Source organism: Chelonoidis abingdonii, chromosome 1, assembly GCF_003597395.2.
Source record: "Chelonoidis abingdonii isolate Lonesome George chromosome 1, CheloAbing_2.0, whole genome shotgun sequence".
Taxonomy (NCBI): domain Eukaryota; kingdom Metazoa; phylum Chordata; order Testudines; family Testudinidae; genus Chelonoidis; species Chelonoidis abingdonii.
Window position 1 is genome coordinate 116745831 of NC_133769.1, and position 14962 is coordinate 116760792.

At 43.1% G+C, this 14962-nt stretch overlaps 1 protein-coding gene across 14 annotated transcripts in view; it reads left to right on the forward strand.

The window, feature by feature from the left end:
* The window catches only part of WNK1 (WNK lysine deficient protein kinase 1), a 187943-nt gene that overhangs the window by 145522 nt on the left and 27459 nt on the right, over nt 1–14962 (forward strand). For all 14 annotated transcript variants that reach the window (XM_075069390.1, XM_075069414.1, XM_032796747.2 and 11 more), the window contains 3 exons: nt 4105–4191; nt 5305–5374; nt 14321–14394. In XM_075069390.1, coding sequence (XP_074925491.1) covers nt 4105–4191; nt 5305–5374; nt 14321–14394 — 231 coding nt within the window. The remainder of the gene's footprint in view (nt 1–4104; nt 4192–5304; nt 5375–14320; nt 14395–14962) is intronic.

Genomic DNA, 14962 nt, shown 5'->3' on the forward strand with positions numbered 1-14962 from the left:
GGCTGTAGGTCTCAGGCTTCTTCTGAGAAAAGTAACACAAAATGGGCCCTTCTAACTCATCTTAGTTCCCTTTCATGCCATGTGTTGGAGAGAAGTATGTACCCAGCAAAGGGAATTTACTTTTGTGTGTCATACTAGTTAAATCAATGTGATATAAATGCCAGTTCCTAAGTGAAACCATTTAAATGTGCATGTCAAGCATAAAGCTGTAATCTTAAAAAAAGTTTGTACTATGTAGTATAAACTTAATATTAAATCCCTTGACACTGCGATGTCATCTTAGCTGTTGCACTATTTCTGAAAGCTGGGTTGACATACTGGAGGTATTGCAAGATACCATTTGGGCAGGTTTTATGCTTCCAAATGCATGAAAAGTAGAATTACCCAAATTCTAAAATTGTTTGGTTTCAAAGAGTAGAAGTAGTGTGGTGGAGTATGAGCTGCTCCCTTACTAGTGGTCATGCATTGCCCAGGGCTTTAACCATTGTCTTTGTAACCTTCCAGTCAGTTCCTTCTTGATTGTGGTAAACAAAAGATCTCCCTTCATGGACTGTGGTTATTCAGACATTGTTCAGGCTCTTCAGCCCATCCAGTGACACATTGTTTTGGAATTCTTAGTGTCCCTTCCTGGCTGCCATTATAGTCTACATTCCTTCCTTTTATTGTGATGTTTAAATTGTATTTTCAGGAGTCAAGGCCTTTTGGCCCCCTCTAACCAGGGAGCACTGATAGTCACCAGAGACACCAGAAGATCCATGACCTGTTCTAGTCTTTGTTTAGACATTTACATACTTTGTCTTGTACTTGGGCGTGCAGCACTTTGTCATGTATACAATTTTTTTATGAAGACTTTTTTTTGGTATTGGCTCCTTTTTGCTTTCTTGAAATGTTTTCCCAAAGAACTATGGTTAAAGGTAATCATGACCTATTGCCCAGGCTGGGAGTGCACATATTCCTCTAATCTAACAGGATGATCAAGGACGCCACTCTGGAAGCAGTCGAAATATCAATCTGTATCATCATTGGGATCACTGGGGCTCATGATAAACTATCCAAAGTCACAGCTTGTCCCTAACAAACAAATGGAGCATATAGGAGTCCTGCTAAATATAGTTCAACTCAAAGCCTTCCTGCCCCATGTCAGAAAGAATCCAGGTGTTGGGGACCCCGGTGCCCCAATACTAGCACACGGTTCGTTGTCTGACCGCGAGAGTGACAGGCAACACCAGCAAGGTCCGATCAAAAGCTCTTTATTGACAAGTGCACGCATCAATAGAGAGCAGCTCGTCTCCAGAGAACCAGCTTGCTTCTTTATAACTAGCATATGATTTTATAGATAGTCCCGTCGCGTCACAAATTATTCATTTAGCAATCCAACCCCCTTTTACTAATTAGTAAACCCAAACTAATTAATTAATATGAACAATACTGCCTTGATTACTACAAACAAGAATAATATGTTTTATGTGAGCACTAATGCCTTAACAATCACAAGTAAGCAAAAAAATGTAAGGGAGTCAGAGACCCAGAGAACAGAAACAGGGAGTTTTGCCATTATTCCCAACACAATACATCTGGTACCCTGCCAGGAATGCCGTTCCTTTCTTGTCTTATGGTTGCCTAACTCTGTGAGAGACAGGCAACTTCCGGGCATTTTCCACTTATGAATTACCCAGAAGCCTCTGTTAGCTTGGCTTTGTACAGGTTGGCATAACTGGCTTTATGCTATATTTTTAGTTAGGCCTAACACAGGACACCACCAATTCAGCAGAAAGGATAAGCAGTAGCCAGCACCTGACAACTTGGACCATGGTAACAATGCATTCATAATAGCCTGATAGAGAGAACTTGATACCAAAATACTAATGGAAGCAAGCACTACAGGGGACTTGTACTGCATTTTGCAGAAGAATGATGACTTTGGCTTGGGATGGGATTTGGCAGCCTCAATGGAGGCTGATATGAAAGTACTCTTGGTCTGTAATACAGCCTCAGAGTAGACTTTGAGGAATTCATTATATTTCAGCCTGTCTGAATCAGCCTTTGTTTTCTATTGGCCTCAAGTTTCCACCCCTCTGTGTTTTCATCCAGTGTAGGGTGTTAGAAAACAAGGAGATCAGTGTGGGTGATCGGGAGGAAAGGTCCATTTGGGGTCCAGTGTGTCAGTGGTCCTGGCCAATGTAGAATGTACATCATGCCCCAGTGGGCAGAGAGCTGAACGTAGCTTACCGGCTGAGGAATTTACATTAGAGGATGTGTGGCGAGCCTCATGGTTCACAGAGAAAGTGACAAATAATTTATCTTGTCTCAGATCCCACTCGGTGTCAACCCGGGTTTGATTTACTGCCAAGGCGATGGAGCCTTCTGAACCGGTTTCATACTGGACATTGAATTTGTGTTGCAGCAGAATTTCAGTGGCATTTAAGAGACAGTCCACTACATCAATGTGGGCAGCCACAAACCATGACACACATTGAGGACTGCAAAATGCCTCAACTTCCTGTAGGTCTTCATGCCTTGAACATCGTTGATAAGAACACTATGGCTTGGCTTGACCGCATCGCATACACCAAATAAGTAAACCTAGGCTGAAGACTGGGTTCCAGGTAAGATGGCTATGTGAGTTGGACCAGAGATGACCTGTGAAAGTCCTAGGAAGGCAAATGAAAAGATGTCTTGGGATTTCTGCATCTGCAGCCTTGTCAATGTGAGTGTTCTGATCTCCCAGGACAAGTCTGGAGTATTTCACCACCATTGCTGACAAGATGTCAATGAGCAACTTTAAGAATCCTTTTATCTCTGGTCTGTAAGCCTAAAATCTACATTGGCTTTGGCTCTTGTCTCTACCATAAGATGACTGAAGTCAAATTAAGTTGTCTTACCTGAGGCACTTCTGAGCCATTCAGTACTAAAATTTCTTACCGAAGGTCATTTTCTTGTTGCAATGACTTCAGCTCAGAGGGGGAACAAGCTTCAGGTCCTAATAACTTATCCACCTTCTACCAGAGTTGACAAGAATAGTGATGCTGTAGACTTGCCAGAGATTCCTTTCCAAGGTGGTGTCAGAATTCCACCTTAATGAGCCTCTCATCCTGCCAACTTTTTCCCACTTACTATATGCCCATCTTGGTATGGCCCTTAAGTATGCACTCAAAATTAAAAGGTCTTTTTTGTGACACTAATTCTGTGGATAATGCCATTACTCAAAAGATTAGTGTCTGTGACTGATGCGTTGCGTTTCTCATTATTTATGATCTGGCTGGCTTATTTAGTCCAAGACAGGGCAGTCTCTGATATCTGCCTCAGGAATGTTTCTCACTCAGATATGTGCAAGGCAGCTACATGGTCCTCCATATGTTTACAAAAATCTATTACTTAGAACCTAGTCTCTGTGGAGAGAGATTCTTGATTGTCTTGCATAACCTGTTTCTGAACTAGAGTCCAAACTTTCTTGCCTTTTGAATTTTTATTATTTGGGATGTCCTCTTTAGAAGTCTGTCTTAAGACACCACCTCAGGCTGTTGAAATGTTAAACCTGCTACTTCTGGAGGTACTTCCTTATTTTTTTAAGCAGCACCCTGTTCATCTACGTAGTTGGCTTTGGCATAGCTCTTGTCTCAATTTGCCATGTAACTGTTACTCTTTTTTGTTTAGGGATAACCCTTGAGCTACTTTCACTCCTGCCCAGATGGTATCTTTAGAAGAAGGCAAATTAATTAACCTGTAACCTGGTTTGGTGAGCTGTGTAGCACATACTACCTGTGAGGAATGTTTGGGATGGCCCATGCCATGAACCAATGCCCTCGGAAACAAATATGAGAGCTCAAACATTCAGTCCGTTCTTAAGAATGAGAATCCAAACACACTATCTTCAGAAAAACAGAGCTACCACTTAAATTTTCCTTCCTATTTTTGGGTTTAAACGTGTAGCTTAATTTACTACCTGTATATGATGCAGGAAGCAGAGGTAATGGAGATATTGAAACTCTATTTTTTGCTATACAATTCTGAAACCTTAATATTAAGTCCCTTTTGATGTTAAATCTTGCCATGTGCATAGCTGGTGCCAAGGGGCAGCTGCTTATCTTTTCCTTGTTGCTTCAGTCCCAGCAGCCTCTAGAAGATCTGGATGCTCAGTTAAGAAGAACCCTCAGTCCAGAGACTGTCCCAGTGACCTCTGCTCCTGCCTGTGTAAGTTTGCAGTGTTGGTGTTTAAAGCCTCTAGTTAATAGTGCTTCCTTAAGTTTTTATGCTCTTGGATAGTTGCCTTCAGAAGGAGTGTGTCAAACTCTCTCTGGTCTTTGAAAATAAAAATGCTTTGATGCCTCAAAAGATAGTGAGTGCTGTGCAGGGAAACATACTTGTATGACTTACAAACTAGTAACTCTGGTAGGCTTTTTAATAGACTTTCTGGCCTGTTGCTAGAGGTACCCTGCTAAAACAAACATGCATTCATTAAGAAACTGAGAGAGTCTTTCGGAGGATGGAGGAATATAGGAGATCAGAATAAAGAATCACGTGACTGTCTGCTGAGTCTAAAATAAATGATTCTGATGTACTTGAGGCAAAAGGTGCTACTTGTGCTGAATTTTGTATTCCTTATGGCTGGCTACCAAGTAATGTGTGGTCCTTAAGGAGCCATGCAGTAAGGGATGATTGCAAATTTTAAGATGTAATATGAAAATAAAACTAGTCATTTGGAAAGGAGGTACTGTATTCAGATGAATGTAGGCTCCTACTACAGTAAATAAGAGCTTGTCTACGTGGAGGGCAGGGGGGACACATGATGACAACTGGAATACCTAGCGCGAAGTAGGTATTCTGCACTAACTCCCTGTGTGGACACACTTATTCCACATCAAGGGGTTATCTACACGGGTACACCTAGGAAAATTTAATCTGAATGTAAAGGTGTAAATTTAAAGTGAATTAGTTAAATTGCATTAAACCCCTGGTGGACTATCTCATTCAGAATGCATGTGGCCTTAATTTAAATAGCTGTTGCCCTTTAAACATGGACCCTTAGCTATTTCATACCAACTTCCCCATGTAGATGGTACTAAAACTCCCTCAAATTATCTAAAGGAGGAGGAGCTCTACTGAACCATTGGAGATAAAATTTGAAAACACAAACATATATCCTTATAGTTATTGCAAGATTCACTGAGATTACTTGTTACCTTTGCCCATGGTCATTCCTTTATTCTTAAGCAAGATGGAAAAATATTGAATATTGCAGGATGCTTTAGGTAGGCTGTGAGAAGGATCAATGCAACAGCTAAAGGATTTTCTTTGTTTTTATAGCCTGTGCCAGCAATGGCTTCTACAGCGGTTACTGGAGTGGTGTCTGCACCAGCACAGCCCCTGAAAGAAGGTATTTATGCTGACACTTGCCACCTCAGTCTTCTGAGGAATGTGAGTGGGCTTTCTGAACAAGAGGATTTGATGTTAAATGGCTGTCCTAAAACTGCAGGCTTTATTAGAGGAACTAGAAGGGCATTTGCTTTTGATGAAATGAACTAAAATTCTCTTACTGCAGGTCGAGAGGTGCAAGAGAGATGCTAGCTTATTTGATTTTTAAAACTCTCCAAAAATAAGCTAAATCAAGATTTACAAGGACTCTCCGCTAAACCTACTGCTAACGACCAATATCAGGATTTGTGAAGTGATGCCGCCTCTCTCTCATACTATATAGCCAGCAAGAGTGAGCAGACTGTATTGCTAGTTTTGATCCTTCTGTGCCTTATCAACAGATCTTTAGGTATTTCCCTTCTTTCCACTGTGCAAAGAAGTGGAAATCTTCGTATGAGCAGTGTTGGGGAAGAAGATTTGCTTTCTGGTTTCTTTTAGAGAAGTTGAGGAGTAGACCGTGGACTTTCCAGTCCTAAATTTATATCCAGCTGCTAAACAATTAATGATTGGACAGTCCTGTAAAGGTTCCAGAATGTTTCAGGTATAAAGCACAAACATTTCAGCAAAAGGGGAAAAAAAAAAGATGGTGTAGCTAGCTAGCTCACTTGCTGGCTCACACTAGCTTGATATTGTATTCACTTGTAGACAAAAAGGTTTTGGGGGGGCCAGACATGTTCTCCTGCCAGTTTAGTTCAATGAACTTCACTTGCCTTTTTACAAGAGAAGAGTGCTCCTGTATTGTTTAGAGTATTTCAAAACCAGTTAGAAGAGCTAACAATGTTCTGTGAGATTTCCCTTGTGCAGCCAGTGTTTTATGACAGACATTCAAGATTTATTACAGTAAGAAAAGTCACATGTAGGGCTGCCTGCAATAGATTCCCCTGGAAAATTGCTTTCCTACCTGAGAATACGTTCTCCATCCTGCTGAAGTTTAGTAGAATCATTTTAATTGGAACACCATGTTGGACCGTCTGCTGAATAAGGATGACAAAGCAATTTTTAAAATTTTGAATGCCAGATCCACAGATGCACAACTGGTGTGATGGGCAGTGGTTGTATGCCCCCAATACTGAAACCAGGCCAGCCTTTGTTACAACTTACGACACTCTCAGGGTGACCCAGTTGCATCCCAGCTGCACGTATTGCTGGAGTGCAGAGGTGCTCAGTGTATGTCCTCCTTCCTCAGCCACAGCCCCCTACATCACAGGCTTTGAGAGTAGTTGTGCAGAGCCATTATGGGCACCCAAGAATTTTTCATTAGAGAGATAGGTAGCTAGTTCCACTAATCCAACAGTGCAATGCCGCTGGAGTGTAGGGGAGGGGAGTCCAAGAATCTGGCCCAGAAGATCTAAAATGAGAATATTATACTGACTAAAAATGATTCTCGGTGTTTGATTTGTCTTTTTAATCTCCTTTGTTAATTTCTGTATTAATATACTGGTTTAATGCTTGGGTAATCAACATTTGTCAGTGGATAAAAATGCCTAAAGGAGCTGGCCTTAACTGAATTTGCCACTATTGTCCCATTTAAATTGAAGTCTGTATCATTCACTAGTAAGCTACATTACTTCCATGAGTGACCATGCCAGTTAATTATACCTCCAGATTACACGTATTTAAGTGCCATAATATGTTGAGAGGGATAACTATAGTGAAAACCAATTTGTCTTGAAATTGTGGTATGGCATCGGGTACTATATAATATTCCTATGGGTGCTGCGCTTCAGGTGCACATGTGCGCCTCATGCCTTTGATAGGAGCCTTTTGGTAGCAGTGCCGGTTAGGTCCACACATGCGCCCCAACTATTTTCACGCCCCATACTGAAAGTATGTAGGGCAGTGTCAGATGAAGCACCCTCAGTTCCTTCTCAATTGCCTCAGCATGAAACAGCATCTTCTGGTGCCTGCTTCATAATTAGCTGCCTCTGAGGGAATAGAATAGCTTCTAGATTTTACATGTTATTTAGGTCTTAGTTACCCCCTGTTAATGTTGTAGTTTTTGTTGAGACTTTTCTTCAAGAGGCTCCTCTGTGGTGGGAAGGGGGGGAGAAGGGGACTTGGGCCTGCTTTCCTTTGACAGAATTAATTTTCTGGTTATGCCTTGCCTATGTTACCTCAATTTAAAGGTTGCCTTGCTTGCTGGGAGTCCCTCCCAGTCAGTGATGGTCACTCACTATGTCTGCTGCTTACGAGACAACAATATCCCACCTAAATAAAATTTGTTTGAGGTTTGAGTAAGTCTAGGTGAGCCAGGGAGATTTATCTTAGGCTTCTCATGATGGAGTGCTCCCTTCAACCTGCCTCAGACTCAGAAACCCCCTGGTAGAGTGATCTTCCAGTGAGCACAGCGCCCCATTAACCTTTTGCCACCTACTCACCCACTAGATCTTTGCGAGTGAGAACCACAAAGGATAGTACCAAAATTTCCAGAACGAATGAGCTCCAGATTGTCTTGAACAGAAGCTTTGGACAAAAAGCCTAGGTCACCACACAGACCTGCTGTTTCAGTGACTTCATGTCCCAGAAAACACATCACTGAGGTTCGAAGGTCTCCTCTTATCAAGGCCTCATCTAAATCTGCAGAAACCTTAAAGTCCCAGCATTGGTCGGTACCAGCATGGTTGTGGTGCTAACGATCCAAAAGACTGTCAAAGAGGTCAGTACTTGAACATGGGTCCTGTTTCTAAGTTGCCTGCTGTACTCCAAGTTAATGTCTCAAGCTGATCGACTGGCATCAGCGAAGCCAAGGTCATCCTCGATACCACCACCATTCAGTGGAGTCTTGCCAGGTTTCTGCATAGATTCACTCACCCAGTACTGCAGGAGTTCATATTCTGCTGTGGCTTGTGTGTCTCAGATGAACAAGAGTCTCCTGTCAGTACTGGAGGCCTCATGTGTCAGTAGTACTGCCTGGCTCCCAGGACCCACTAAAAATGACAGGCAACCTCCCTCAAGGTCATACCTGTCTACTCCTTCCTTGGACTGCGAGGAACTATATTCTTCAGATGCTCAGATTTCTGTCAGAGGCTTGCTCGATTAGCAGCCACTAGCTGCCTCTTCTGATGGCTTTTTTCCTGAGAGAAAAGCTCCAAGGCTCAGACAAACTCCTCATTCCTCTTGTATGATCAATCCTGGGTGCCCCTTCCTTTTCCTTATGGCCTCCTTCAGTGAGCTGCCTATAGACAACAGTTCTCTAGAGCACCCAGTTACACCTGTGGGAATGTATCAGACAACCACCACATAATTTTCTTGTCCCTCCAAATCAATCTCTACCCCAAGAGGAATCTGTCAAGGAACAGGAGAGAAAAGCTGATCAGGAAGCTACTTACTAGACTAACATTTCTTTCTCCTCACCTGATGAGACAGTGATTCTCTCCCCCTTCTCCCCTCCCCCATATGCTGATGATTAAGCAATTCCAAGAGGTCAGAAGAGAATTGCTGATTCCCTTTAAAGGGATTTGGAGGGGGTTCATGAGACCAGCACAAACTCTTCGACATCCTCCATTCTGCCACTTCTGTTTGGGAAGCCTTGCCTATAAACAAGGCCTTGCTTGAACCCGCCAAAACAATTTAGCAATCCCCAGTTGCCATTTCTCCAACTTATAAGAGGACGGATAAAAAATATGTTCCTGCTCAAGGCACTGAGTTTTTGTTCATGCACGCAGCCCCAACCTAGTTCCTTGGTGGTGGATTTTGTGAACAAAGCTGTTGCACATAAGGACCACAAATGCCTAGACCTCTTTGGTCAAAAAAGTTACTGTTCAGCTTCGTTGCAATTTAGAATCTCCAATTATCAAGCTCTGATTGCAAAATATAATCACACCAACTATGGAAAAATTAATTTTTATTGATCATCTGCCTCAGGAACGAATGAGAGCAATTTCAGGTGATCATCACAGAAGGTCATTTGTTAGCCAGAACTTGGGTACAGGCCTCCCTAGACATTGCCCACATGACAATCAGATCTGTTTCTACAGTGATTGTCATGCATCCTGCCTGCTGGATGTGATTCTCAGGAATCCAGAGGGAAGTTGTAGAGACCTTCCTTTTGATGGGCTCAAGCTCTTGAGTGAGTGCACCAATGAATCCTAGAGAGAATGCAAGTATTCAGGGGCTTCCTCAGCACCTATACACCTGCGAAAGGAGGAGATTGAGTAGTCATAGATGGTGGAGAGATCCTGCCTAGCCTAGTTTCCTGCTTATCACAGGGCTTGGGAACTGCCTAAGAGGAGACTTGGGTTCCCAGAGACAGAAGTCTGCCACCACAACTACCATAACTCATTCTTCTTTGTCACCTAAGAGTCAATTTTGATTTGGTTGAGGGTCAAGAACTGTCCTCCCTTCAGGATGTGAAGTTGTATTATTCTGCCTCCTCCCTCCCACTGTTGGGGATTCTTTCCCATTTCTGATCGCATGGGAGCAGGTTACTTCTGACAGATGGGTTTTGGAGGTCGTAATGTTAGACTAGTCTATGCATTTCATTTTCACTCTCCCCATCCCTTCTCAGGGTCCCATCTCATGAACATCTACTGAGATAGTCCTATCCCTTCTCCACATAGGCAGATAACTGGTTCTACATCTCTTAACATAGAAGGGAGGAGTATTCCAAATACTTTCTAGTTCCCAAAAAGAGAGGTGAATGGAGACCCATCTTAGATCTCAGATTGTTAATCACTTCCTGAAAAGCACAAGTTCAGGATGGTGATACGTGCAGCAATAAAACTATCTCCTAGAGCTGGAAGATGAGTTCTTAGCTGTTGACTTACAGGATGTGTATTTTGATATCATGATGCATCCTTTTCACAAGAAGTTTCTGCACTGTGTGGTTGGCTGGGGGCATTTCCAATACTGAGTGCTCCCTTTTGGACTTTACTGCCCCCAGAGGATTTATGAAGGTTCTGGCAATGGTAGGTGTTCAATTGCAATGATAAGCAGTTGGCTCCTCAAGGGCCGCTTTCACAACAAAGTTCTTTTCTTTTTGCAGTGAGGAAGGCTATTTCGCTATTCAACAAGCTTAGACTTCAGCTTAACAAGGAGAAGTCTACTTTGATACCTCTTTAGTGAATAGAGTTTATACAAGCCACATTAGATGCCAAAGCATCCAGAGTTTACCTACCGATGGACAGGCCTATGGCATTCACGAATCTGATCTTGCAGATCCAAATGAGACCGCAAACAATAGCCAGAACTTGTCTGCAGCTCCTAGGTCATTTGGCAGTCTGCACCTTTGTCATGCCATGGTTGCATCTACACTACTTCCAGGGATGGCCGAGAACGGTTTACACCCCCAACAAAGTCTGAACAAACTAGTGTCATTTCTTCATCAGGTTCTAGATTTGCTTAATTGGAGGAAAGACCCAGGCAAGGTCTGTGCTGGAGTTCCTTTTACTCTGCCTCCCTCCACCACAGCATCAGATGCATCTCTAGTAGGATCCAAGAGCTCTTCTTCAAATGCATAGCACTCAAGGCACATGGACTGCCCTGGAATCCATCTGAATATCAACCTTTTGGAATGAAAATGGGTCAGTTGTGTGTGCAAACACTTCCTTCTCATAATCAAGGACCAGTCCATGAAGCTGATGACAGAGCCAGCATATACTATATAAGTTTGCCAAGAAAGAGAAAGATCTCCCTTTCTTTGTATGGATGCATTTCAAACTATAGAACTAGCGCATAGCCAATCAGACTTGTATCTCTGCCTCATACTTAATGGGCATTCAGAACATCATAGCAGACTGCTTGAATAGATGCTTCTGCCAGGATCAAGTGTGGGAAACCAACAATCTGATTCTCAGCTGTATATTGCGTACTTGGGGTTTTCTGGATATAGATCCCCTTGCCACTGTCAACAAACAGAAAGAGCCGGAAATTCTGCTGCAGGTTGGGGTGGGCTAAGACCTCAATCTCAGGTAGTTGCCTTCCTCTTTTCCTTGTTGACCAACCTCCTCCACACTTGTTCAGCACTGCCATTGCTCATCAGAGTCCTAAACAGAATTAAGCAGGACATAGCCAAAGTCATCCTAATTGCACTGACTTGGCCAAGACAAATTTGGCTTCCCTACCTGATTTGCCTCACATCTTGCCTGGGACTTCAGCTACTGTGACTATTCCTGAGCTGCTAACTCAAGATTCTGGGCGTGTTCTTCACTGCAGTTTGAACACACTGCAGCTCAGTGCTTGGTTTCTAGATATTTCTCTGGGTTAGAAGTTTGAGACAGGTACAGAAGGTTTTGTTAAGTAGCAGAAAAACATAAGCTACAAAAACTTACCTAGAGAGAAGTTCCATTATAGGTGAATTTTGTTCCTTGTTGATTGTTCCGTTTTGGTTGTGTTTCCTGTGGAGTTTAAAGAATTCAGGCCTCTCTGAGTTCTGTTAAAGTTGATTTAGCAGCTATCACAGCTTTCCATTCTTCTGTTGAAGAGGTTTTTTTGGTGTTTGCTCACTCCACAGCTTCCAGATTGATCAAAGGGTTAGCTAACCTTTTCCCATATGTCAGCGAATCCACTCTTGCATGGGACTGAAACTTGGTCCTCAACTTTTTCATGAAGCCTCCCTTTGAGCCATTAGCTGAGTGTTCCCTTTTATGCTTGTCTGTGAAAGCTGCATTTTTAGTGGCTATATCTGCTTAGAGAATTGGCCCATCTCCCTCTACACAGTTTTCCATGGAAAAAGTATCTCTGGCCACATAGCTGACTTTTACCCAAGGTAACCATGGACTCTGATATCGATCAGGTCATTTACCTACCAGTTTTTTACCCTAATCTTCATCTGACAAAGGAGGTGGCAGCCCTTGTGCTTTAGATGTCAGGAGAGAACTGAATTTTTAGTTGGAAAGGACACAATCCTTTACGGCCTCTCCCAGGCTCTTGCACAGTTGGAATTAAAGGGGCCCCTCTTTCTACCCAAAGACTCTCTAAGTGGATTTCTGGTTGTATCCCCTCCTTCTGTGAGGCTGCTAATGTTCAGTCTCCTTTTAGGGTTATAGCCCATTCCACTAGATTTCAGTCTGCCACCATCGCTCTGCTGAGAGGTTCTTATTGAAAAAATATGCAAAGCTGCCACATGGTCTTTAGCCCATACCATCTCAAAACATTATGCCTTAGTACACACCTCCTAGGGGAAACATTGCCTTTGGGTCAGCAGTTCTGCAAAAAGTCTTAGACCAGGCTCTAAAGTATCCACCTTCTTTAGGGAATAGTGCTTGGGAGTTAAGTGAAGTTACTCCTGGAGGAATTCTGTGTGTGTGTATGCACACGCACACGCCCGAGACTGGCTCCCCACATCATACTGTGCAGGCAGGCTGCAGTTCCTGGCTTTGACAGCTCTGCTTGGTCACATGGTGCAGGGAGGCCCGCCCCCTCCCTCCATGGCAGCTGCTAGAGCCTGCAAGCTGCCTCCCACAGGGACAGGCAGGGGCCACTGCTTTCTGGGAGAGGAGACTGAGGATTGGGTGGGAGCTTGCAGGGGAGAAGTGTGACTGGAGCTGTTCCAGGGGCAGCTGAACGGCTGAATTGTGCATGTCCCCTTTCCTTTCCGCCACCTCCAACCCCTCCCCCTAATCAGCAAGTACAAGTCATCTCTGCCCCTCAGGACAGTAATGAAGCTGCATGGAGCGGAGCCTGTGGCTGGGCTCTAGAGGCAGTGTGCGCACGTCTGGACCAGGGGGCCCTGTGCAGCCCACTCCAGCACCCTCAAATACCTTCTCCAAGTACACACCCTACCCCTCCAGCTCCCCCCAAATACCCTCTACAGCTCCCCCTTCCTCCAGCAGTGTCCTCTATTGGGGAACTTGAAATATGGTAACCCTGAGGAAGTAAGGTGAAAAAAATGAGAATTGACTAAAAGACCAGAGGGGCAGAGTTTTTTTTTCCCCCCAAGATGTGCCCTGCTGGCACATGTAACACACCCAGACTGAGGGGCCTGACAAAAGCGTAACAGAGAAATAAGAACTGGGTTGTTGTCGGGGTTTCTTTAACTCTCTTCTCATGGGAGAATCTTTTTTGTTGCCTGTATTGTTACAGACATACTTGCTGACAGGTATTTTGAAATAGATTACCAGAATAATTGAAACTAGTGTGATTATATGTGGTGTTTTGACACATAAAATATACAGAATTTTGCAGAATTTTTAATTTTTTGATGCAGAATTCCCCCCCCCCCCCGAGTATGAAGGGGAGTACCCAAGGGTTATTGGAATTTGAACAACTTTCTAACACTGGGTATTTGATCTGGATGAAGAAAAGTTGCTGTAAAAGTCCAGATAATTCCATCTCCTCCCTTTTGTCCCCAAATACAAAACCACTTGCATTAATTTTGTCCTTATTTTGTAACAGAGGACATTCTTCCTTTTCTGCACTTTTTTTCAAAGAAGTGAAGTTAATGAATTGACTTCTCAGTAAATTATGTAGTTGTGGTGCACCTGGTGCCAAGCTGTTACCTTCCATTAGTTTGAAGGCATTTAGCATTTGGACTAGGTAAGGCAAAACCCTGGAGTAGTTCAAAATAGAACACAGCAGATGACCCTAAGAGGTGGAATTGGAAAACAAAGATTTAGATCAGTCCAGTGGAGTGTTCCGCTATGTAACTGGTCAATCCAGTATGAGACTGGTCCTCAGACGTTTCAGACTAATACTTTGTTGGGTCTAAAAATACATAAATCGAGCAGGCTATGTTTTATTGTAGCTCAGTTTAGCTGAATTATTGCTTGAGATCACTCTTCATTTCTGCACTTATAAGTCAGATAGGAGGTTAAAGAAAGGGTGGTGAGTTCAAGTAATGATGGCATTATAGAAAGCAGACTGGGTGCAGCAGAGGGAGAAAGTGTTTGTCTCAGGTGGGAGAAAAAGATAAATGCAAAAACTTCTCTAAGTTTCTCTTCCCTTCCACCTTCCTTTTTCTCAGTTTCAGCATCACAGGATGCAGAGAGCAGTGCAACAACTACCACTGCAGGAGCTGGAGTTTTTAAGATGGGACGATTTCAGGTAGGAAAATATTACTTTGTAGATTTACTCTGTGGCCAGGGCATTGATCAAAGAATCTCACTTTTTGTTATGGCAAAGCAGTAGGGCCCAGATTTTTCAAGGTATTTAGGCATTGCTCCACTCAGCATTGCAATGCCCACCTGATTTTGGAGCCTAAATATCCTTTACAGAAGTGGTTTAGGCACATAGGTGCCTAAACCACTTTTGAAAAGGAGATTTAGTTTCGTGAACCAGTAGGGCATTGCAACACTGAGTGAAGCAGTGCCTAAATACCTTGAAGAATCTTGCCCACCTTAATTGGTACCAGCTCCTGGCGCACCATTTTACTGGGAGGAATTGCCAGTATCGAGTTTGACATGAATTCATCTTTCTATTCATGAACTCTACTCCCAATCAGGTTAACATCACACTTCTATTGCAGCATTTTCTGGTTTGTGACCTTGGCATTCTGAGACAACTGAAGCCTTGAAATAAGTCTTAATTATGTGTTGACTTTGCTATTAGTAGTCCAGATCTTTAAGGTTAGCCACATGATGGCTAATATGACATTGGTGCACTCTGGTGTATT